Source organism: Pleuronectes platessa, chromosome 2 (genome assembly GCF_947347685.1).
Source record: "Pleuronectes platessa chromosome 2, fPlePla1.1, whole genome shotgun sequence".
NCBI classification, from domain to species: Eukaryota; Metazoa; Chordata; class Actinopteri; order Pleuronectiformes; family Pleuronectidae; genus Pleuronectes; species Pleuronectes platessa.
In genome coordinates, this window is record NC_070627.1 from 2,427,415 (window position 1) to 2,449,907 (window position 22,493).

At 43.1% G+C, this 22,493-nt stretch overlaps 1 protein-coding gene and 2 non-coding genes across 4 annotated transcripts; 1 reads left to right on the forward strand and 2 right to left on the reverse strand.

Annotated features, from left to right (window-relative positions):
• Positions 1–334: 334 nt before the first annotated feature.
• Positions 335–10,925, reverse strand: LOC128461274 (gamma-glutamyl hydrolase). 2 transcript variants are annotated; one of them, XM_053446120.1, is made up of 9 exons: positions 10,871–10,925; positions 9,107–9,221; positions 8,832–8,882; positions 8,580–8,664; positions 3,636–3,774; positions 2,330–2,436; positions 1,830–1,920; positions 1,478–1,615; positions 335–1,246 (listed from the first exon to the last, which is right to left on the reverse strand). In XM_053446120.1, the coding sequence occupies exons 1-9, from the start codon at positions 10,902–10,904 to the stop codon at positions 1,125–1,127; spliced, it is 882 nt and encodes a 293-aa protein (XP_053302095.1). In that variant the 5' UTR covers positions 10,905–10,925; the 3' UTR covers positions 335–1,124. The 2 variants fall into 2 exon arrangements, with proteins under 2 accessions (XP_053302095.1, XP_053302088.1); XM_053446113.1 differs by lacking the exons at positions 8,580–8,664; positions 8,832–8,882; positions 9,107–9,221; positions 10,871–10,925 and adding exons at positions 4,211–4,295; positions 4,463–4,513; positions 4,738–4,852; positions 5,069–5,230.
• Positions 6,995–7,066, forward strand: trnat-agu (transfer RNA threonine (anticodon AGU)). Its single transcript has one exon. It is a non-coding gene; the product is annotated as a tRNA-Thr (tRNA).
• A 901-nt stretch (positions 10,926–11,826) lies between the features above and the next one.
• trnat-ugu (transfer RNA threonine (anticodon UGU)) lies at positions 11,827–11,898 on the reverse strand. The gene has a single exon. It is a non-coding gene; the product is annotated as a tRNA-Thr (tRNA).
• Between the last annotated feature and the right edge of the window lie 10,595 nt (positions 11,899–22,493).

A 22,493-nucleotide genomic window follows, 5' to 3' on the forward strand; every position in this document is an offset into this window, starting at 1 on the left:
ATCGGAATCGTTTGCTTGTTACTGGACTGCCACTCCTTGTACATAATGTTCCAGTAAAACTGATTAATTATCATCTCTGTCTCCGAGTCGAGCATTTGAATCCCACACCTCTAAATACAAACTCATATAGATGAAGAATTAGGAAAATACAACATCAGGTATGATAACCACATGAGGTTAATTTGGATTAGTACTCAAACCAAGCCCTGTGCTTATAATATACCACAGAATATGAGGTTATCAGGCTAACTTCAGATATGAAGTCAGTTCTCTTCTTACTGATATTAATCCCGTTGTTATTAATGATGAATCAATACCCAGCTATCAGTCTTGATGCATTCCAGAATATTTATTATTATTGTATTCCTTTAGACTTCCAGTCGGTCATGGAGGGACCGAGTAAGAACAGGTTTTACTTTCTAAGTAGCTCGTGGTTTTGGAACACCTGCTGCAATAACTCATTAGTCATCACCATGAACTTACCCTATCACAATAAAAGTTTATTTCACCAGTTAATGTTGCTGCTGTGGTTTGACTGTTACTGGGTTATAGACGAGTTTGAGTATTTTATGAATGTGTTTGTGTATGTGAAACAATATTATTGACCTCAGGGGCAATACCAGTACAGAAATTGATCCCAACCAAGGAAGCTGGATGGTTTGACTTTTTAATGAAGATGTCATCCGGCGAAATAATTGATAAAAGGACAAGTTTAGGATTCATAATTTTAGATTGTTCTTTTTTTGTGTCAGTAACTTGTTTGTCTTCAGGTAACAGGCTTGTCAAAATCATTGGAGCTCAGTCTAATAAACACATTCATTCTCAACCTTTCCAAACAAGAAACTTTTGTTGCGGACGTGCAGTTTCCTTTTTGTTTGAGTTTTGTGTATTTGGATTTTTGGTGTTTGTCTTCGTCTGCTCTTTGAGTTTTTCATTACCTGATTTTCAAACTTCTTTCCTTCTTTGTCTCAGAATCCTTTTATTTAACTTTCTTCTTCTTTTATTTTTTACAGCATTCACATAATACTGAGCAAATCAGCTAAAGTTGCTAATTGTTACATTTCAGGTTTCAATGTCACTGACTCCATCAGGTTTGAGATTTCCCTCCAGTGACGGGTTCCGCATCAATCAAAGTAGTAGATCTGCATGAAGATGGACCCATTGCCAGTGAAGATGGGAGAGAAGTTGTAGATGAGCGCTCTCTCTTCCTCCTCCTGACTCGGGAAACGATGGGTGCTCTTCCTGGCTGGAAGGGAAGTGAGAGAGGAAGTGAACAAAAGAAAGAAAAGGACTTCAGCAGCTGCTGGTTTTTCCTTTATGTTCGGGAAAAGTTTGGAGCTTTTCAGCAACGATGACTTAAACAGAATGAAATTCAAATGAAGGAGTTACATGACAACTGTGTTACAGCCGAATACATGTAGAGAGTGAATCTCTCTGAACAATTGGGTGTGGATCTAAATGAGATCCCTGGTGTTACCTTCAGAGACGAAGAAGCTGCCAGAGTAGAAGGAGACTCTTATTGCAGCGGTGGAGTGAATCATCCCCGGTTTGTCGATCCACTCGAAGGGGGTTTTCTCCGGATGCCACTGTAATCCATAAATTGGATACTGGTAGGCTGGAAACCAGCAGAGGAGGCATTACAGTCAGTATTAAACAAAGAGTTATTTTCTATCAGATGATCGTCTCTCGATCTTCTAGGACTCGTTGTGGAGTTGGTTTCATTCGAGCTGTTCTCCAACATGACACTGATTCATCTGCTCTGACCTTCGTGCTCACGGTCACTAACATCAAACTACACTCAGATTCCCGTGTCCAGGAAGGAAAGGTACCTTCGATAGTGGAGATGAATTCTTGCTTCCCATCGTGGTTCGTCGACAGGACCTTGTAAAACTCCTGTAGCCTGGAATTCCCGTTGAAGCTCTGAAATCCAAAGAGTTAACATCAAAAATCAATCAAAAACCTTGGAAGTCAGAACTAGAAGATTATCACTCAGGCTACTTGAATTACAGATGAACATTATAAATATAGTTTATCTGTTCTAGTCCATAGAAGGCGTGGTGGCCAAGTGGTAAGGCATTGGTCTAGTAAGTAAGATCATGAGTTCAATCCCCATCCATGCCATGAAAAGGAACTTGTTTAATCTGCATATCTTCTACACTTGTCTCAAGATAAAGAAAGCATTTGATACTCTCAGTCCTTCTTTATATTAGAACAGCTGATACCACAACTTCATCTGCTGGAGAAGGTGAGATTTACACTGTCAGGTTGTTCTAAGTAAAAGGATGAAGAGACGAAAGTGGAAAACCAGTAAATGACCAGTAGGAAATACCTCGGTGGACAGACTCCACTTGTGGAAGTGGGGGCAGATGTTTTCCTCGGTCAGAGACCTCAGCACATCTTTGGGGAAACTCTGAAACAGACGGCTGGAACGGGCCACTGTAGGACGGACACAGATTTGTGGTGAGGCAGGAGGATCTGTTAAATCCTGGACTCTAACATCATTGGACATTTTGACTGGAGTCAGTGAGGGACGGCCAAGGTTCCTTCAACTCAATGAGATCACGTGTGGAGTTCAATGTCCCAGCTGTTGCTGCGGAAAACTTAGTAGAAAGAAAACAACTTTTATATTGATTAGAGCTGTAAGAGTGAGGGTGTGTCTCATTTGGATTGGCTCCGCCCACATCCTACAACACCAAACACCATGAATGAGGAGGCTGGGGATAGAACACAATAACATTTTGAATCCAGAACTTCGTCAGGATAATTTGCTCTTACAGATATTTTTCCAGCAGGATTCCTATAAAAGGAATCCCTCACTAACTGTGTCAAGTAAAACCTTCAGGACTCCAAGGAAACTAATTGGTGGAAAGTCTTGTAGTAGAAGAACCTTAAACTCTATTAATAGAAAGTATATGACTGAACAATATTTAAAGTATATGTTGTGTGAGAAGTTGAGACTTTTAAGTATGTTTTAACTACTATTGAGCTTCTCCTGGGTTCAGTCTTTCAAACCCGATTGATAATGGACCTGACTATCAATACAAATTTGTACACACTGTATGTAAATGTACACAGAAATTAAAAACCGTTGGGTATAGTGGCCAAGTGGAAAGTTGTTGCTCCTGTGAACCAAACATTATGTGTTCAATCCCCATCATCCCTTTGAATTAGATCATTTTAGAGGATAACTGTTCATATCATTCAACATTTTAGACGTATGTCGTCCCAGAGGACGTGTGAAGTAGATTTTTTAAGAGAAGTTAAGAAAAGAAGAACCATAAAAAGAATTCCACATCTTCCCACAGCCTTTAAAACATGTTTCCATCATATAATCAGAAAGGGAAAAGATGAGATCATTTTAAAACATGTTTAACTAACAGGGGAACTGTCCAAGGTGTTGGTGTTCTATTCTAAAGGTCATGGGTTCAATTCTCATCCATGGCTTTAACTTGTGTTCAGCTCAAATTAGAACTGTCCATATCATCCCTCATGATATAACTTACAAGTGAAAAGTCTTATAAATCAAGGCATTGACTTCACAAAGGACGTGTGACGTCCCTCGTGTTGGAGAACAGAAGAACCCTTCATGATGTGAGGTCGCTCAAAGAGAGAGAGCAGAGGACAGGGAACATTACTTGGTGTGAGGTCGAGCGGCAGAGCCACACCCCTGGTGTCAGTGAGCGAGAGCAGGTGTTCCTTCGCTGTTAAGACAGTCAGCATCTCGAAGCCCAGACAAAATCCCAAGATGGGGAAGTAGTCTGAGGCATCGTTGGCCTGCAGGAGGAGAGAGGGAGGAGAGAGAGGGAGGAGAGAGGGAGGTGAAGATGAGGGAGGTGGAGCGACATTTAAAACTTTTCATGATGATTTGATGCTTGCAGTTTTATCCATTATTTATAAAGTTCTTTTTAACTTCAATCTCACACTGTTCAACATATTCACCAAGGGATCTTCCCACTGCAGCAACATTCTTACAATGTTCTTAAGACCAGAGTCATTAGTCAAACAAATGTGACAGAATACATAGGAAAAGATTGAGAGCTCTAAGTTTGCAATGCAAGAAATATAGGAAAAGCTCAATGCAGATTTGCATTGCAATAGCAAGGATTGACTGATGACAACTGGGTTGAGGCTCTGATTTGAATCTTCACCGCAAAGGAAGGAAGTCACTTCATCTGGAGTCAAATCAGTTAAACAGGTTTGATTGGTTTACCCTCAGAGCCAAGTTGAACATTATACCGGCGGCTCGACTGTAGGGCGACTCCAGCAGATTGGAAGATCCTCCCGGCAGCACAAACCTGCAGGGAGACCGGGTTCCACATTTATCCTGAACAGATCCTTAGCAGATGATGTCACTCAGAGACACTTCACATGTGTCTAAACACAATTCATGTAGATTTCACATGAGACATAACAATGAGGAGCATCTACAAACATACAGAGAGCAGAGCAGTGGTTAACTCACCCGTTTATTGAGTTGAATATCTTGGTATATTCTTCTTCTGAGAGATTTAATCTGATGGAGAAAAAATATGTTTAAGCATTTAAACTGGTCGTCCACATCACAACAATTTGTTTTTGTTGTAATTCACATGTTGTGTTAAAGCAAATGATTTGTTTAAAAGAGGAGGAAACAGAAAAAGAATGCAGTTGAAATCTGAATCTCAGGAACAAGCCATAAAACTGAACTCTCCGGCAAAGAGTGAAGTCATGAGTCTGATTCTTCTTGAGTTGTCCTACCTGACCGGTACGACTCTGGCCCCGGCTGCCTCCAGGAATTTCACATAGCAAGCAGGGATGTAGGAATAGCCCCTTGTAGCCTGACTCTCTTTACTGGCTTCATTTGCCAACACCCCTAAAGAGGACAGGAGACAGTTAACGCACATACACAACTATCAGAGAGAGAGAGAGAGAGAGAGAGAGAGAGAGAGAGACTGATGCAACAGCTTTTTCTAGGATTTTGGAAATGAAGGGCTGGTTTGATAAGGGGCTATAATTGCCTCTGGATCGAGAGTGAGGTTTAATTACAGCTGCCAAACCGACACACAGACAAAATGAAGCCGAGTCTTACCGATGATGGGTCGGCTGTTGAGCGGCTGGTTCATTGCTCCTCACCAGAAGGAAACACGAAGAGCCGCAAGCAGAGCTGCCGTGGGACAGAATCTGGGAAGAGGGAGGTGCTGCCAGTATGACATGACTGTGGTGACTGGGAGTTCACGACAGGTGTGACCTGGACTGCACAACGATGCGTCTTGATGCATTCCAGAATAATTATTATTATTGTTTAGACTGCCAGTCGGGCATGGAGGGAACGAGTAGGAACAGGTTTTACTTCCTAAGTAGCTCGTGGTTTTGGAACACCTGCTGCAGGAACTCATTAGTCATCACCATGAACTAACCCTATCACAATAAAAGTTTATTTTACCAGTTAATGTTGCTGCTGTGGTTTGTCCCTTACTGGGTTATAGACGAGTTTGAGTATTTTATGAATGTGTTTGTGTATGTGAAACAATATTATTGACCTCAGGGGCAATACCAGTACAGAAATTGATCCCAACCAAGGAAGCTGGATGGTTTGACTTTTTAGTGAAGATGTCATCCGGCGAAATAATTGATAAAAGGACAAGTTTAGGATTCATAATTTTAGATTGTTCTTTTTTTGTGTCAGTAACTTGTTTGTCTTCAGGTAACAGGCTTGTCAAAATCATTGGAGCTCAGTCTAATAAACACATTCATTCTCAACCTTTCTAAACAAGAAACTTTTGTTGCGGACGTGCAGTTTCCTTTTTGTTTGAGTTTTGTGTATTTGGATTTTTGGGGTTTGTCTTCGTCTGCTCTTTGAGTTTTTCATTACCTGATTTTCAAACTTCTTTCCTTCTTTGTCTCAGAATCCTTTTATTTAACTTTCTTCTTCTTTTATTTTTTACAGCATTCACATAATACTGAGCAAATCAGCTAAAGTTGCTAATTGTTACATTTCAGGTTTCAATGTCACTGACTCCATCAGGTTTGAGATTTCCCTCCAGTGACGGGATCCGCATCAATCAAAGTAGTAGATCTGCATGAAGATGGACCCATTGCCAGTGAAGATGGGAGAGTAGTTGTAGATGAGCGCTCTCTCTTCCTCCTCCTGACTCGGGAAACGATGGGTGCTCTTCCTGGCTGGAATGGAAATGAGAGAGGAAGTGAACAAAAGAAAGAAAAGGACTTCAGCAGCTGCTGGTTTTTCCTTAATGTTCTGGAAAAGTTTGGAGCTTTTCTGCAACGATGACTTAAACAGAATGAAATTCAAATGAAGGAGTTACATGACGACTGTGTTACAGGCGAATACATGTAGAGGGTGAATCTCTTTGAACAATTGGGTGTGGATCTAAATGAGATCCCTGGTGTTACCTTCAGAGACGAAGAAGCTGCCAGAGTAGAAGGAGACTCTTATTGCAGCGGTGGAGTGAATCATCCCCGGTTTGTCGATCCACTCGAAGGGGGTTTTCTCCGGATGCCACTGTAATCCATAAATCGGATACTGGTAGGCTGGAAACCACCAGAGACAATGTCAGCACACCTCACTCATGCACGGAGGAATTACAGTCAGTATTAAACAAAGAGTTATTTCTTATCAGATGATCGTCTCTCGATCTTCTAGGACTCGTTGTGGAGTTGGTTTCATTAAAGCTGTTTTCCAACATGAAACTGATTCATCTGCTCTGACCTTCGTGCTCACGGTCACTTTACATCAAACTACACTCAGATTACCGTGTCTAGGAAAGAAAGGTACCTTCGATGGTGGAGATGAATTCTTGCTTCCCATCGTGGTTCGTCGACAGGACCTTGTAAAACTCCTGTAGTCTGGAATTCCCGTTGAAGCTCTGAAATCCAAAGAGTTAACATCAAAAATCAATCAAAAACCGTGAACGTCAGAACTAGAAGATTATCACTCAGGCTACTTGAATTACAGATGAACATTATAAATATAGTTTATCTGTTCTAGTCCATAGAAGGCGTGGTGGCCAAGTGTTAAGGCATTGGTCTAGTAAGTCAAAGATCATGGGTTCAGTCCCCATCCATGCCACTAAAAGGCACTTGTATATTCTGCATATCTTCTACACTTGCTAGGTAAAGAAAGCATGTGATACTCTCAGTCCTTCTTTATTTTAGAAGAGCTGATACCACAAATTCATGAGCTGGAGAAGGTGAGATTTAAACATGTTAATTTGTTCTAAGTAAAAGGATGAAGAGACAAAAGTGGAAAACCAGTAAATGACCAGTAGGAAATACCTCGGTGGACAGACTCCACTTGTGGAAGTGGGGGCAGATGTTTTCCTCGGTCAGAGACCTCACCACATCTTTGGGGAAACTCTGAAACAGACGGCTGGAATGGGCCACTGCAGGACGGACACAGATTTGTGGTGAGGCAGGAGGATCTGTTAAATCCTGGACTCTAACATCATTGGACATTTTGACTGGAGTCAGTGAGGGACAGCCAAGGTTCCTTCAACTCAATGAGATCACATGTGGAGTTCAATGTCACACCTGTTGCTGCGGAAAACTTAGTAGAACTGAAAATGTAACTTTACATTGATTATAGCTGTAAGAGTGAAGGTGTGTCTCATTTGCATTGGCTCCGCCCACATCATACAACACCAAACACCATGAATGAGGAGGCTGGGGATAGAACACAATAACATTTTGAATCCAGAATTTTATCAGGATAATTTGCTCTTACAGATATTTTTCCAGCAGGATTCCTATAGGATTCCTTCTCCTGGGTTCAGTCTTTCAAACCCGTTTCTTGCTGGACCTGAGTATCAATATAGATTTGTACACACTGTATGTAAATGTACTCAGAAATTCAAAACCCATGGGTATAGTGTCCAAGTGGAAAGTTTTTGCTCCTGTGAACCAAACATTATGTGTTCAATCCCCATCATCCCTTTAAATTAGATCACTTTACAGAACTGTTCATATCATTCAACATTTTAGACGTATGTCGTCCCAGAGGACGTGTGAAGTAGTTTTTCTAAGAGAAGTGAAGAAAAGAAGAACCATAAAAAGAATTCCGCATCTTCCCACAGACTTCAAAACATGTTTCCATCAAATAATCAGAAAGGGAAAAGATTAGGAGACAAGACAAGACAAGATCCCAAGATGGGGAAGTAGTCTGAGGCATCGTTGGCCTGCAGGAGGAGAGAGAGAGGAGAGCGGGAGGTGGAGTGACATTTAAAACTTTTCATGATGATTTGATGCTTGCAGTTTTATCCATTATTTATAAAGTTCTTTTTAACTTCAATCTCAAACTGTTCAACATATTCACCAAGGGATCTTCCCACTGCAGCAACATTCTTACAATGTTCTTAAGACCAGAGTCATTAGTCAAACAAATGTGACAGAATACATAGGAAAAGAATGAGAGCTCTAAGTTTGCAATGCAAGAAATATAGGAAAAGCTCAATGCAGATTTGCATTGCAATAGCAAGGATTGACTGATGACAACTGGGTTGAGGCTCTGATTGGAATCTTCACCGCAAAGGAAGGAAGTCACTTCACCTGGACTCAAATCAGTTAAACAGGTTTGATTGGTTTACCCTCAGAGCCAAGTTGAACATTATACCGGCGGCTCGACTGTAGGGCGACTCCAGCAGATCGGAAGATCCTCCCGGCAGCACAAACCTGCAGGGAGACCGGGTTCCACATTTATCCTGAACAGATCCTTAGCAGATGATGTCACTCAGAGACACTTCACATGTGTCTAAACACAATTCATGTAGATTTCACATGAGACATAACAATGAGGAGCATCTACAAACATACAGAGAGCAGAGCAGTGGTTAACTCACCCGTTTATTGAGTTGAATATCTTGGTATATTCTTCTTCTGAGAGATTTAATCTGATGGAGAAAAAATATGTTTAAACATTTAAACTGGTCGTCCACATCACAACAATTTGTTTTTGTTGTAATTCACATGTTGTGTTAAAGCAAATGATTTGTTTAAAAGAGGAGGAAACAGAAAAAGAATGCAGTTGAAATCTGAATCTCAGGAACAAGCCATAAAACTGAACTCTCCGGCAAAGAGTGAAGTCATGAGTCTGATTCTTCTTGAGTTGTTCTACCTGACCGGTACGACTCTGGCCCCGGCTGCCTCCAGGAATTTCACATAGCAAGCAGGGATGTAGGAATAGCCCCTTGTAGCCTGACTCTCTTTACTGGCTTCATCTGCCAACACCCCTACAGAGAACAGGAGACAGTTAACGCACATACACAACTATCACAGAGAGAGAGAGAGAGAGAGAGAGAGAGAGAGAGAGAGAGAGAGAGAGAGAGAGAGAGAGAGAGAGAGAGAGAGAGAGAGAGAGAGAGAGAGAGAGAGAGAGAGAGAGAGAGAGAGAGAGAGAGAGAGAGAGAGAGAGAGGTTTAATTACAGCTGTTCCAGCTAGAGTCATCTGCAGGGATTGGTTTACCCAAAAATACTTAGGCGGAAATAAAAATCTTCTACTTCCAACTTCTATTACTCTATGCCAATAGCACCTACTGTGATTCTGACTATTGGGGGGCAAAAACTCAGAGTGTTACCTTTTTGAAAAGAGACCAAAACCATGCATATACTCCAAATGGTTCAAGAACAGCTTTCAATTTATTTTGGGTATTCCTTACATACGTGTTTTTAGGGGAATTTTAGGAGAATTTAAACAGGTTAACAGCTTGTGGTATGTGGCCAAGTGATGGCCAAGGGGTAAGGTGTTGGTCTCGTAAACCATGGGATCGATTCCCATTCATGCCTCTAAATTAGTGTTCATGTGGTTTCCTCTCACCCAATACAAACTGGTAATATCATGGGGGTTTTATGGTTCTATCTCAAGTGAACGGTTTAGGAACCAGTATGATCGCAAGCAACACATTCAAACAAAGAACACCTTCAGAGTGAACAAATATCCTTCCAGGGCTCATATGAAGGAACTTCAGCTGATGTCATCTGAGCCACTTCAAATTTACTATCAAGTCAAAGTATTTATTTTCTTTGTTTGTGTTCACAATAACAAATCTCTCTTCTGCACAGGAAACATCTGTACCTCTCCTTTGCCTTTTTCAGAAGAGACCAAAACCATGCATGTACTCCAAATGGTCCAAACAGCTTTCAAGTTACTTTGGGTATGCCTTACATACGTGTGTTTTAAGGGGAATTTCACCAGAATTTAAACAGATTAAAAGCTTCTGGAATGTGGCCAAGTGGTGGCAAAGTGGTAAGGCGTTGGTCTCGTAAACCAAAGATCATTAGTTTGATTCCCCATTCATGCCTTTAAATGAAGTGGTACACCCAATAAATGAAGTTGTACACCCAATACACACCTGGTAATAACATGGGGGTTTTGTGTCAAGTGAACTATTTTGGAACCAGTATGACCGCAAACATCCCCTTCAGTGAATGCTAATATCCTTCCAGGGCAGGTTAACAGCTTGTGGTATGTGGCCGGTTGACAAAGACTTACCTATTATATTGTTTTTTTTTCACATTATGTTGTGTTTACTGTGTTGTTTATTGTTGTGACTGAAATCTTCAAGCAAATTGGCACTAGAATTTCCTTCCGGATGAATTTATTTATATACAGATTCCTTCCATGTGTGTGTGTTAGTGTGTGTGTGTGTGTGTTTGTGTGTGGATAAAAATAAGAGAAATCCCATGACCCAAAATGTTACAATCTGCATTGAGTATAGTGGTAAATTAAATTAGGACATACTAGTAAGATAGTAAGATAATAACTCAAACACTCACCTTCTCTCAAACGTTCTCCATGATAAATGACATAAGAAACAACAGAATCCACCACCGCTCCCTGCCCGGACACCGACACACAGACGCACATGAAGCAGAGTCTTACCGATGATGGGTCGGCTGTTGAGCGGCTGGTCCATCGCTCCTCACCAGAGAGAAACGCTGCAGCACAAGCAAGAAGAGCCACCACAGCTGGAACAGGATCAGGGAGGTGGGAGGTGCTGCCTGTCTGACATGACTCTGGTGACTGGGTGCTCACGAGAGGCGTGACCTTCCACGCTGGACCTTCACTCACCTCATGAGTCCATGATGATTCAGATTTGAAAGCACAACGATGCGTCTTGATGCATTTCAGAATCGTTATTATTGTAATTAGTAATTGATATTACAAGTATACTGTAATTTATCAAGGTTTTCAATTCAATAATCAGACTACAACAGTAAGTCTCTGACACTGGTAAGTGCTTTCCACGCTGATTTCACATTCATTCACTTTAGACTCTCATTACAGCCTTTTCTGTATCAAGGTGGCCCCCCTGCCCCCCCAAGGCCCCCCTTAATAGCAGCACTGCCCTGAGGCAGAGTTAGTGCAGGAAACTCTAGTTTTTCTAGTTCTAAAGAGCAGAAGTCTTTTCTCCTGTTCTTTAGACTGTCAGTCAGGGGAGGACGGACCGAGTAGGAACATGTTTTACTTTTTAAGTAGCTCATGATTTAGAACCACCTGCTGCACCAACTCATTGGTCATCACCGTGAACTAACCCTATCACAATAAAAGTTTATTTTACCAGTTAATGTTGTTGTCCCTTACTTATCAACTAAATTTACCCCAGGGGCATTACGAGAACAGAAATTCATCGCAGCCAATGAACCTGGATGGTTTGACTTTTTTATTGATGTCATGATGATATCGTGACATCAATAAAACGTCATGCTACAAGAGGTCATCCAGTATGCACCTGAGGTAACGTTGTTATATGGATGTGGAGACAATTGTCCCTGACAGGCTCAAAACATGGTACTTAGACCTGTGCACTCAGAGAAACCATGTTTACACCCATTCAAAGGCATGGATGGGAATTGAACCCATGATCTTTGGTTTACAAGACCAACGCCTTACCACTTGGCCACCACACCTGCCTCTCCAAGTTTCTCACTATGTTTAAACAGTATTTAGAGTTATCCTGTGATTTAAATACATTTTGTAAAGGTATTGAAGGGAATTACTTGTCACCAGAATATCCCCATATATGATTTCTGTACAGTAAAATGATATCTGATCAGAAGTAGCACATCCACCAGTATTTTTAAAACTGCATTTTATTCCTGACACCCACAGGGGAACATGGGATAAATGAAGGTGATTGTTTTCTTATGCATCAGACTGTATGCAACGTCTCATTGTTAGCTGATGATTTAGCACCAGCTGCTGCACCAACTCATTGGTCATCACCATGAACTAACCCTATCACAATAAAAGTTTAATTTACCAGGGCGGGTGACTTCAACCACTCCAGCCTGAAGACTGTACTCCCCAAATTCCACCAACATGTCTCCTGTGCAACGAGAGGAGTCAAGACTTTGGACCATGTTTACACCAGCATGGCTGGTGCTTACAAAGCCGTCCCCCTCTTTCACCTAAGACAGTCTGACCACCTCTCCTTGTTTCTACTCCCCAAATACACACCACTCATCAAACGTGTGAAACCCACAGTGAGGACAGTTAAAGTGTGGCCAGAGGGAGCAGACACTGAACTCCAGTTCCGGTTTGAACACACAGACTGGAGGGCGTTTGCCGTTCAGGCCACACTGGACTCCCACACTGACATATGCCTCTTCCGTTCTTGACTTCATCAACACGAACATCAACAGTGTCACCACCCTCAAACGTATCACTACATTCCCTAACCAGAAGCCATGGATGAACAAAGAGGTCCGTCGGGACAGAACAGCTCTGGATAACATTTTGATTATTTAACGGTTCTGATTGGGGGAAGCTGCAACAGCGGCATCACTGTGACATTTAGTTGTGTAGAGTAGCCATTTTGCCAAGTGTGAGTTGATAAAAACGGTCAAGATTTTTTATTATGAGACAACCGTTATCCAGTGGAAATGGCTTCAGTGTTCTTCTGTGGCCCTCGTTGATGACAACTGCTGGAAATTAAACATATTTTGAGATTGTGTCTCCATCTGTGATCATGAGAATAACAAGGTTGACGGTGAAAGAGATTTTTCTGTCCACTGCAAAGACCTCATTTGAATCCTGTGTGACATCAACGGGGGGGGGGGGGGGGCACTGACTTTGACCAACATTCCCCTGTTGTTCGAGTTTGGACGACGTAATGATGTCAGGAGGTAAGACATTTTCAATAATGGGGTTGAGTATTTAACGGAATGCCATGTTGTATGCGTGCGGCTTTCCGGCCTCACACGGGGCACCATTTATGTTGTGCAATAGTAGGAGTAGAATTGACGTTGGCTAATTATTAATAATCATGAAATATGATTATTAAAATAACAATTATTTCTTAAAAATAATCAAAAATGATAAAGCTATTAATTAAGAAATGTAACACATTTAATTAGAAATGATACGGTTATCCATTAATAATAGATAAAATAATTAATGAAAACAATAAAATTATCAATTAAGAATAATACAAATCTGTAATCATTGCTTATTGTCGCGGGGCACCACCCTGGTTACAGGGACCAACAATTCAATCTTTAAATATCAGTCTCAATGATATAAGTTATATTAATAATCTCAATATTTTAGTATTAATGATTATATAATAAACAATGAAGGGTTTTAAATTCGAGCACAGGCAATCATAATCCAGCTGCAATCACATACATATGCACAAATAATCAAAGACTACAGATACTTTAATTACAAAAGCATTTATTAAAAAGGGGAAATAAAGTTATAATGTTATTCAATGATTCATCATTTTAACAAGCTCCAATATTTCAAAGATAAACACAGCAGCAGCACTTATCACAATTCAGAAAATACATGTAAAACCGGCGGTCTACCTATGTATGTCTGTCTCGGTGTGTGTGTGTGTGTCTGTGTCAAAGTGTCTCTCTGTGTGTGTGTGTCTATGTGTATGCATGTGAAATAAAGTTAGTGTTATTTAATGATTCATCATTTTAACAAACTCCCATATTTCAAAGATAACAGCAGCCGCTTATCACAATTTAGAAAAACACATGTATTCATCTATGTGTATCTGTGTGTGTGTATCTTTCTGTGTCTATCAATGTGTCTCTGTGTCTGTGTGGGTGTGTCTGTGTGGGTGTGTGTGTGTGTGTGAGAGAGCGAGAGAGAGAGAGAAAAAGAAGGGGGCGTGGCGATGACGCAGTCACGTGGTGACGTCACATCTAAGATGGCGGCCGATCATGATTCGTGGAATCAAGGCCTAAAAACTCTCAAAATGGCGGATTGACTACAAAACAAGATGGCGGAGCCGTTATGAATTTAGAGCCAGAATGGGAGGAGAGGGAGAGAGGAGGCGTGGCAATAATAGATTCCAAATGGTGGTTTAACTTGCGTTATTCAAAATGGAGTCTATGTTAATGACACCATGTGGCCGGAGCTCACACTGGTGGTCGTCACATGAATTACACCAAGGGATTTTCAGACAAAGAGAATTCTTTGTCTCTGCTTTGGCGTTGGGCCGCATGGCTTCCGGATGTGTCCAGCCTCTCTGAATATAGATTTAACTATGTTACATGAACTGTATTCTAAATACAGATCGGATGTGTGTATAAACAGGTTTAGGAGAAAAGAGAAAGAGAGAGAGAGAGAGATCAGGAAACATCGTCAGAGACAACTACTAGCGAAGCAGGCAGTCCAGTTACGTGAGATTTATCTTTTAACAGATGTAAATCTCCGCACAATATCTCTGACGGTAACACGTTAAAAGGAAGCGACGGCTCGTTACCGCGCGCTTCTCGAAAACACAGTAGACAAAGGAACCGGATGTGACGTCTCGGTCCGCCGTGTAACGGCTAAAAACAGATCAGCGATCTACAAACAAACATACAATCAAACAAATCACACGCTTAGTATTTAAACTAGTCTCTGCCCAGACAATAAAGCCTCTTACTGTGACCTTCACGGTGTTGCGTGCGCGTGTCGCGCGGATATTCCGGAAGTCCAGTGAATAATCGTGGCCGCTCAAGCTTGGCGGCGCTGGCTCCTCTGTTGCAGCGGCGTCGGCTGGGCTGAATAGGAGCGGATTCGTCTTGCTCCTCAACGGGATGACGTCGTTCTTCTGCAGTGATGGACAGCGGTGGCACAGTTGTGTTGGAGATCGTGGAAAAGAAAAGTCTTTGTCTCGGCCGGCGAATGAGCTTCCTGTTGCGCGGCCTTTCAAGTTAAAACAAAAATAGTCTCTATCAAAGTAAGATCAAACTTAAGATAAAAGACAATGAAAGAAATGAAAGAAAATAACTCTGGTTGCCCCCTTTAGCAACTAAATCATCTGGAAAGACCCGGAGGGGTCTGTTGACGTCTTCAGAGCAGGGAAAATGGCTGATAAACTAAAAGTTAAGGTTGCCCCCTTTAGCAACTAAATCAGCTGAAGACCCGAAGGGGTCTGGTGATGTCTTCAGTGCAGGGTAAATGGCCGTGATTATTGGGTTGCCAGGGCTTTTATTAACCTGTGGAGGCCCAGCCTCCTTGAGGTGTGGTCATGGGATGATATTGGCTTTAAGCCAATTGAGTGTCAGAGGTCAGATCAGAGTGGGAACGGCCAGGAGCAGAGCAGGGGTTTCTGGGAAAACCCCAGGGAGGAAGTTACCCCCAGAGGAGATGCTATCTCCATGCTTGATCTTAGCTGGAAACTTTAGAGCTGGTTTCATCTTGGCTCACAGGCCTTACTTTTATGACTCATTGTGTGGATCCCACCACATGGCCAGTTCAGCAGGGACTCTTGCCCAACACCATGTTATCCTGAATATCTATTATTGCCAATGTTATCAATGAACGTGCTGTTTTGTTATGAAATGCGCAGACGGCAAAGTGTTTGCTCATTTGTGTCAAATGTCTTAAGATGCATCCTGTTTTTATGAATAGAGTTCTTCCTCCTTCAGCTTGGTAGAACTGATGAGAAAAGAGGCGTTCCTTCAGGACGCTTTGTTTCTGTGATTTGATTCTGTCGCTGTCTGGTTAAAGATTTGTCTACCTCCACCTCATGGCTTCGCCTTCCTGGCCTTTTCTTCCAAATGTCTCCAATCCTCTTTCAAAAGATGTCCTCTGACGATAACTGCCTTCTGAAGAAGCGTCGAGGTTTTAACAAGACAGCAGATACATGTTTTCTTAGCATCTATAAACCTACCTCCACCTGGCCGCACTCTGGCCTGTATTGTGGTTATTTTTTTTGTTGTGGTTTAAATATTGTACAGATTTTTAAATAAAAACTATTTTATGTAAATATTTTTGTTGTATCATAAATTATTTTGGTTTATTTTCCCTTTTTATTTTTTCATTTGAGGATCCTCAAAGAAATGTTATGTTCTTTACCTAGCAGCACTTTTAAAAAATGTAATTAAAGAATGAATTGAGAGTTCAACGTCTGTCTGGTTTATTACACGCGTGTGCACAGTGTCATATACTGAATGTTTCCATTTAAAGAAAGTAAAACAGAGAAATACTAGCTTATCTTTATACAGTTTAGTCTTATAACAATTAGTGGGATTCTCGTAATTTAGCTAAACAATATATTACATTACGTAATCTATATTACATTTTGCCATCCGGGCCTGGGTCTTTAATCCGGCTAGGTAGATATCCCAGTCATCCCTCTCTCCTGAGATGTTCCCAAGCCAGTTAGGTTATATAATAACTCCAGTGAGTTCTGGGTCTCCTCCCAGTTGGACGTCCCATGTGAACTCCCAATGGAAGATGACCCCAACCACTTTCAATGTGAAGGAACAGTGGTTCTAGTCTGACCTCCAGTTTGGGGTTCATTGTCTTGCCCAAGGACACTTTGATGGGAATCGAACCACCGACCATCTGATAAGTGGACGACCAAAACAACCTCTTCAGCCCATAATGGTATTTAAATCAAATAGCTGAACCAAGAACACATGTTTTAAAATGTTTTTTCATGGGTTAAGTCTGGGTGCTCCTGTTTCATCGGGTTCAGTTAATTGGAGAATCCTAATTGGCCTTACAGGTGTGAATGGTTGTGTGTGTGTGTGTGACTTGCAGGTGGACTGTTCAGGATGTACCTCAGCTGGTATTGTGCTCCACCTTCCCCCTGTGACCCTCAGAGGCTGTAGATAATAGATGGAGACCTTATTATAGACTTGCATTGAGTGGAACAAAGTGTTGGTTCATGGGGCTACAGCTGACATCACATAAATCATCTTATGGGTCAAGGTGAGCACTGGGTTAATCAGCAAGAACCAGTGGAAACATCTTGGTGGCTCCACTCTCCTCTCACACGGATCAACACGGGTTCAGGTGGAGTTTTGAAAGGTTCAAAGTAGTTATCATGATTATTGGGCAACACTTATACTTGGTATGAATACTTTTAGATAAAAAGCAGGTTGAATGCATTAATGTGCACAATTTAGAAAATTCATATATCAACCAATAATAGATCTCAGTCTTCCCTCAGACTGGCTCATGTCAAATATCACCTGAACATTAAATCATCATTTCAAACCCTGACTGAACTAACAGTGCAGGCTTCAGAGGCACCGTGAGAAATCCACAGCCCTTCGCTTGCCTGGGGGCCCAACTGCTTGCCCTCGGGGGGGGCCCTCCCAGGTGTGGAGATATGTGACCGTCTCCTTGGGGCAAAGTATGAAGCTGCAGGAGCTGGAGGTGTTGTGCAACCTGAGCTCCGTCCATGTGTCTCTCCACAGGTTCCACGTTATCTGGTTCCTGTGTCGGTGTTTCTTTCAAGGTAAATTCTGGAAAACTTCTGTTTTACTGAAATAAAATTAAGGAGAAAATAGGAAGAAGAAGAACAAGAAGAATCCAGCGGAGCTACAATGCAAGAACCATGTCCTCCATGTTTCTCCAGGTTCACTCAGTTCAGTGGTCGCACACATCATCTCATTTTCTTTCTATAGACGCTTCCAGATCTGAAATCTGGAGTTCAAGTCTGGACCAAATTCTCCAGACTCTATCCACAAGTCATGTCTGAAAAGAGCTTGTGTTGCAATCATTTTCGTAGAAGTCGTATCTATTTGCTCACACTCATTTATGGTGACACACAAAGGTGATGCAGCCGGTGTCGGCCACTTGAGTCGATCTGAGGCAGAAGTAGAAACCGGACTCACAGATCCTGTTTCCTCTCTCCGGGCTCTACCAGCTCATTGAGTGTGGTATGACTTTTGGGCAAAGCTCCAGTCTCTGCAGAGGTATTTCCTCGTATTTGCCTGGAACTCAACGCAATCCCGTGTTTCTCTGAGCCTCGGGTTCTAGATTCCTGTCGCGCCTGTTTGTAACCCCCCCCGCCCCCTGCTGCTCAGCTACTTCCTCTGAAAACCCAGAACCTCCCGCTTCTCCGTCTATCAACTCCCCTGGATGCGTTAGAGGATTATTTCAGAGACTCAAGTCAAAGAGTTAGATGTTGTATTAAGTAATGTAAAGATGGCGGCAGAGTGTGTTTGTGTGTGTGTATGTGTGTGTATGTGTGCGTGTGTGTGTGCAGGTATGTAGGTCAAGGTGAGCGACAGATTAGGTTTGTTGTTTTATGAACGAGTGCAGGGAGAGGCCTGATAATGAGTCTGCTAACTACACACAAACACACACTGTGAAAGACATCTAGCAGATTGTGTTATTACTTCTCCCATGTGCGACTGACTCACACAGGTTCATATCAGAGTTTATGATGGTTCATCTGCATTCCTCTATAATCCTGATCAGGATACATACTACAGAATTCATTTTACAATCCTGATTAAACAAACAAGTTTTATTTCTACCTCTTAACTCAGTTTTGTCTGAGTTAACAGTTTTCTGCCTAAAAACCGGGAGCTCTTTCACCAGAGAGATGCTCATGAACATCAGGGACTTAACTCCTGATAATTTATTACCGACTTTTATTGCCTCATCTATCGATATTTTGGACATTCTGGTCAAAGGTGCGCTCACCTTTGTTCACACGGTGAAGCGGCAGAGGAGAGGTAAACGGGCCGGGGCTCTTGTGCGTCTCCGCCAGCGGGGACTTCGCACAGCGCTCCCGGGTATTTTCCTCTCCAACGTGCGCTCACTCTCCAACAAACTGGACGAACTCCAGCTACTAGTTAGTAAAAACAGAGACTTCTCCTCATCTTCCGTTCTGAGCTTCACGGAGACGTGGCTGTGTGGATCTGTACCGGACTCTGCGCTGCAGCTGGCTGGGTTCCAACTTTTCCGAGCGGACCGCAACACGGAGCTCTCCGGCAAAACGAAAGGTGGAGGTATCTGCTTTTACACTAACTCTGGCTGGTGCAACGATGTGACAGTGATTCAACAGCATTGTTCTCCTGATCCGGAATATTTTTTCATTCACTGCAAACCCTTCTACTCCCCCCGTGAGTTCGCTTCATTCATTCTGGTCGGTGTTTACATCCCACCGCAAGCTAACGTGCAAGAGGCACAACGCATGCTCGCTGATCAGATACTGTGTGTGGAGCGGACTAACCCGGACTCCTTAGTTATTGTCCTCGGGGACTTTAACAAGGGAAATCTCACCCGTGAACTTCCTAAATATAAACAATTTATTAAATGCCCGACCAGAGAGGAGAAAATTCTTGATCACTGTTACACCACAGTAAGCAATGCTTATCACGCCGTCCCCCGGGCTGCACTGGGACTCTCGGACCATGTCATGGTCCATTTGATTCCTGCATACAGGCAGAAATTAAAACTCTGTAAACCTGTTGTGAGGACTTCAAAGTTGTGGACCAGTGAAGCTGTGGAGGATCTTCAGGCGTGTTTTGACTGTACAGATTGGGATGTGTTCAGGACTGCTACTAATAGTCTGGATGAGTACACAGAGGCTGTGACTTCTTATATCAGCTTCTGTGAGGACAGCTGTGTTCCATCACGCACCAGGGTGATTTACAATAATGACAAACCCTGGTTCACAGCTAAACTCAAAAAGTTAAGGTTGGAGAAGGAAGAGGCATTCATGAGCGGGGACAGAGTCAGGTTTATAGAGTCGAAATACAGGTTTAGCAAAGAGGTGAGAGAAGCTAAACAACTGTACTCTGAGAAACTTCAACAACAGTTCTCAGCCAATGACTCTGCCTCTGTCTGGAGAGGGCTAAGGCAGATTACAAATTGCAAGCCCAGAGCCCCCCACTCCACTAACGACTCACGCCTGGCCAACAACTTGAACGAGTTTTACTGTCGCTTCGAAAGATAGTGGGAAAGTCCTGAAACCATCCCCCATGACACCACACTTCAGCCTATCAGCTGCAGCTCCCCCAATAAAGCAAGGGCCTGCACCTCTCCACAACCTCACACCTCTGCGTCCCTCCCCCCTCCCCCTCCTCTACCACAGTGACGACTCTCTCCATCCTGGAGAGGGACGTCAACAGACTCTTCAGGAGACAGAACCCCCGCAAAGAAGCCGGGCCAGACTCTGTCTCTCCATCAATCCTGAAGCACTGTGCTGATCAGCTGTCTCCGGTGTTTACTGACATTTTTAACACCTCACTGGAGACATGTCACGTACCAGCCTGCTTCAAGACCTCCACCATCATCCCTGTCCGCAAAAAAACCAAGATCGCTGGACTCAACGATTACAGACCAGTTGCCCTGACCTCTGTGGTGATGAAGGCATTTGAGCGCCTCTTGCTGTTCCACCTCAAAGCCATCACTGACCCTCTCCTGGACCCCCTGCAGTTTGCCTACAGAGCCAACAGGTCTGTAGACGATGCAGTCAACATGGCCCTCCACTTCATCCTCCAGCACCTGGACTCCTCAGGAACCTACGCCAGGATCCTGTTTGTGGACTTCAGCTCTGCCTTCAACACTATCATCCCGAATCTGCTACAGGAGAAGCTCTCCCAGCTGAGTGTGCCTGACTCCACCTGCAGGTGGATCACAGACTTCCTGTCTGACAGGAGGCAACGCGTGAGGCTGGGTAAGTATGTCTCTGAATTCAGATCCATTAGCACCGGTTCCCCTCAAGGCTGTGTTCTTTCACCTCTTCTCTTCTCCCTGTATACCAACAGCTGCACCTCCAGTCACCAGTCCGTCAAACTCCTGAAGTTCGCGGATGACACCACCCTCATTGGGCTCATCTCTGGTGGGGATGAGTCCGCCTACAGGTGGGAGATTGACCGTCTGATGACCTGGTGTGACCAGAACAACCTGGAGCTCAACGCTCGGAAAACAGTGGGGATGATTGTGGACTTCAGAAGGAACCCAGCCCCACCCACCCCCATCACCCTGAGAGACGCCCTAGTCGTCACTGCGGAGTCCTTCCGCTTCCTGGGCACCATCATCTCCCAAGACCTCAAGCGGGAGCTGAACATCAGCTCCATCACCAAAAGAGTACAACAGAGGATGTACTTCCTGCGGCAGCTGAAGAAATTCAACCTGCCAAAGACTATGATGGTGCACTTCTACACCTGCATCATCGAGTCCATCCTCACCTCCTCCATCTCCATCTGGTTCGCTGCTGCCACCGCTAACGACAAAAGGAGGCTGCAGCGGATCATCCGTTCTGCTGAGAAGGTGATCGGCTGCAATCTGCCATCTCTACAGGACCTGTTTGCCTCTAGGTCCCTGAGGCGTGCAGGTAAGATTGTGGCTGATCCCTCCCACCCGGGTCACAAACTATTTGAGGTTCTTCCCTCAGGCAGGAGGCTGCGGTCCATCAGGACCAGAACCTCCCGCCACAAGAGCAGCTTTTTCCCGTCTGCAGTTGGCCTTATCAACAAGGCCCGGGACCCCCACCTGACTCGGTCTTCTATTCCGCCCCCTCACACCAAGGATGTGTTAATTCATATTATATTATACTGCATTCATTGCATATTACAATCGGACACTGTTTACTGTTTTGCATTTTGCATTTCACTTTTTATATCTTTTATCTTCTACATATTTTTATCCAGAAATGTTTATGTAAAAATAAATGTTACTTTGTATAAATATCGGAAAAAAGTGAGTAAATAAGAAGCAAACAGTGAGTAAATATATACTGGTTTTCTATTTTTTATTGCCTTTCCTATGTATGTTGTATTTATTGCGTTTTTATGTTATTGTGTTTTTATGTCCTATGTTTATTGTATGCACCTATTACCAGAGCAAATACCTTGTAGGTGTAAACCTACTTGGCAATAAAATACTTCTGATTCTGATTCTGATTCTGATTCTACTGCTGAAGGCACGAGACATTGCTTTCAGATCAGGTGATGATCAGGCCTACAGTTCATCCAGGGCTGACCTGAAGAGGGGCATCAAGAAGGCCCAGCCCTGCCACACGCTAAGGATTGAGGAGCACTTCAAAAACAACTCCGACCCCAGACGTATGTGGCAAGGCATCCAGGCTTTAACTGACTATAAACCCACCAACACCACCCCCCAAAACAGTGATGCCTCCTTCCCTGACGAGCTCAACAGCTTTTATGCTCGCTTTGACAGGGAAAACCAGGAGGCGGCTATCAAGGCTGTGCTCACTTCAGACCACCAGCCCCTCACACTCTCCTCCATCGATGTGTGCAAATAGACAAACGCGCTGCAAATAAAGGAGAAACGACAACGGAAG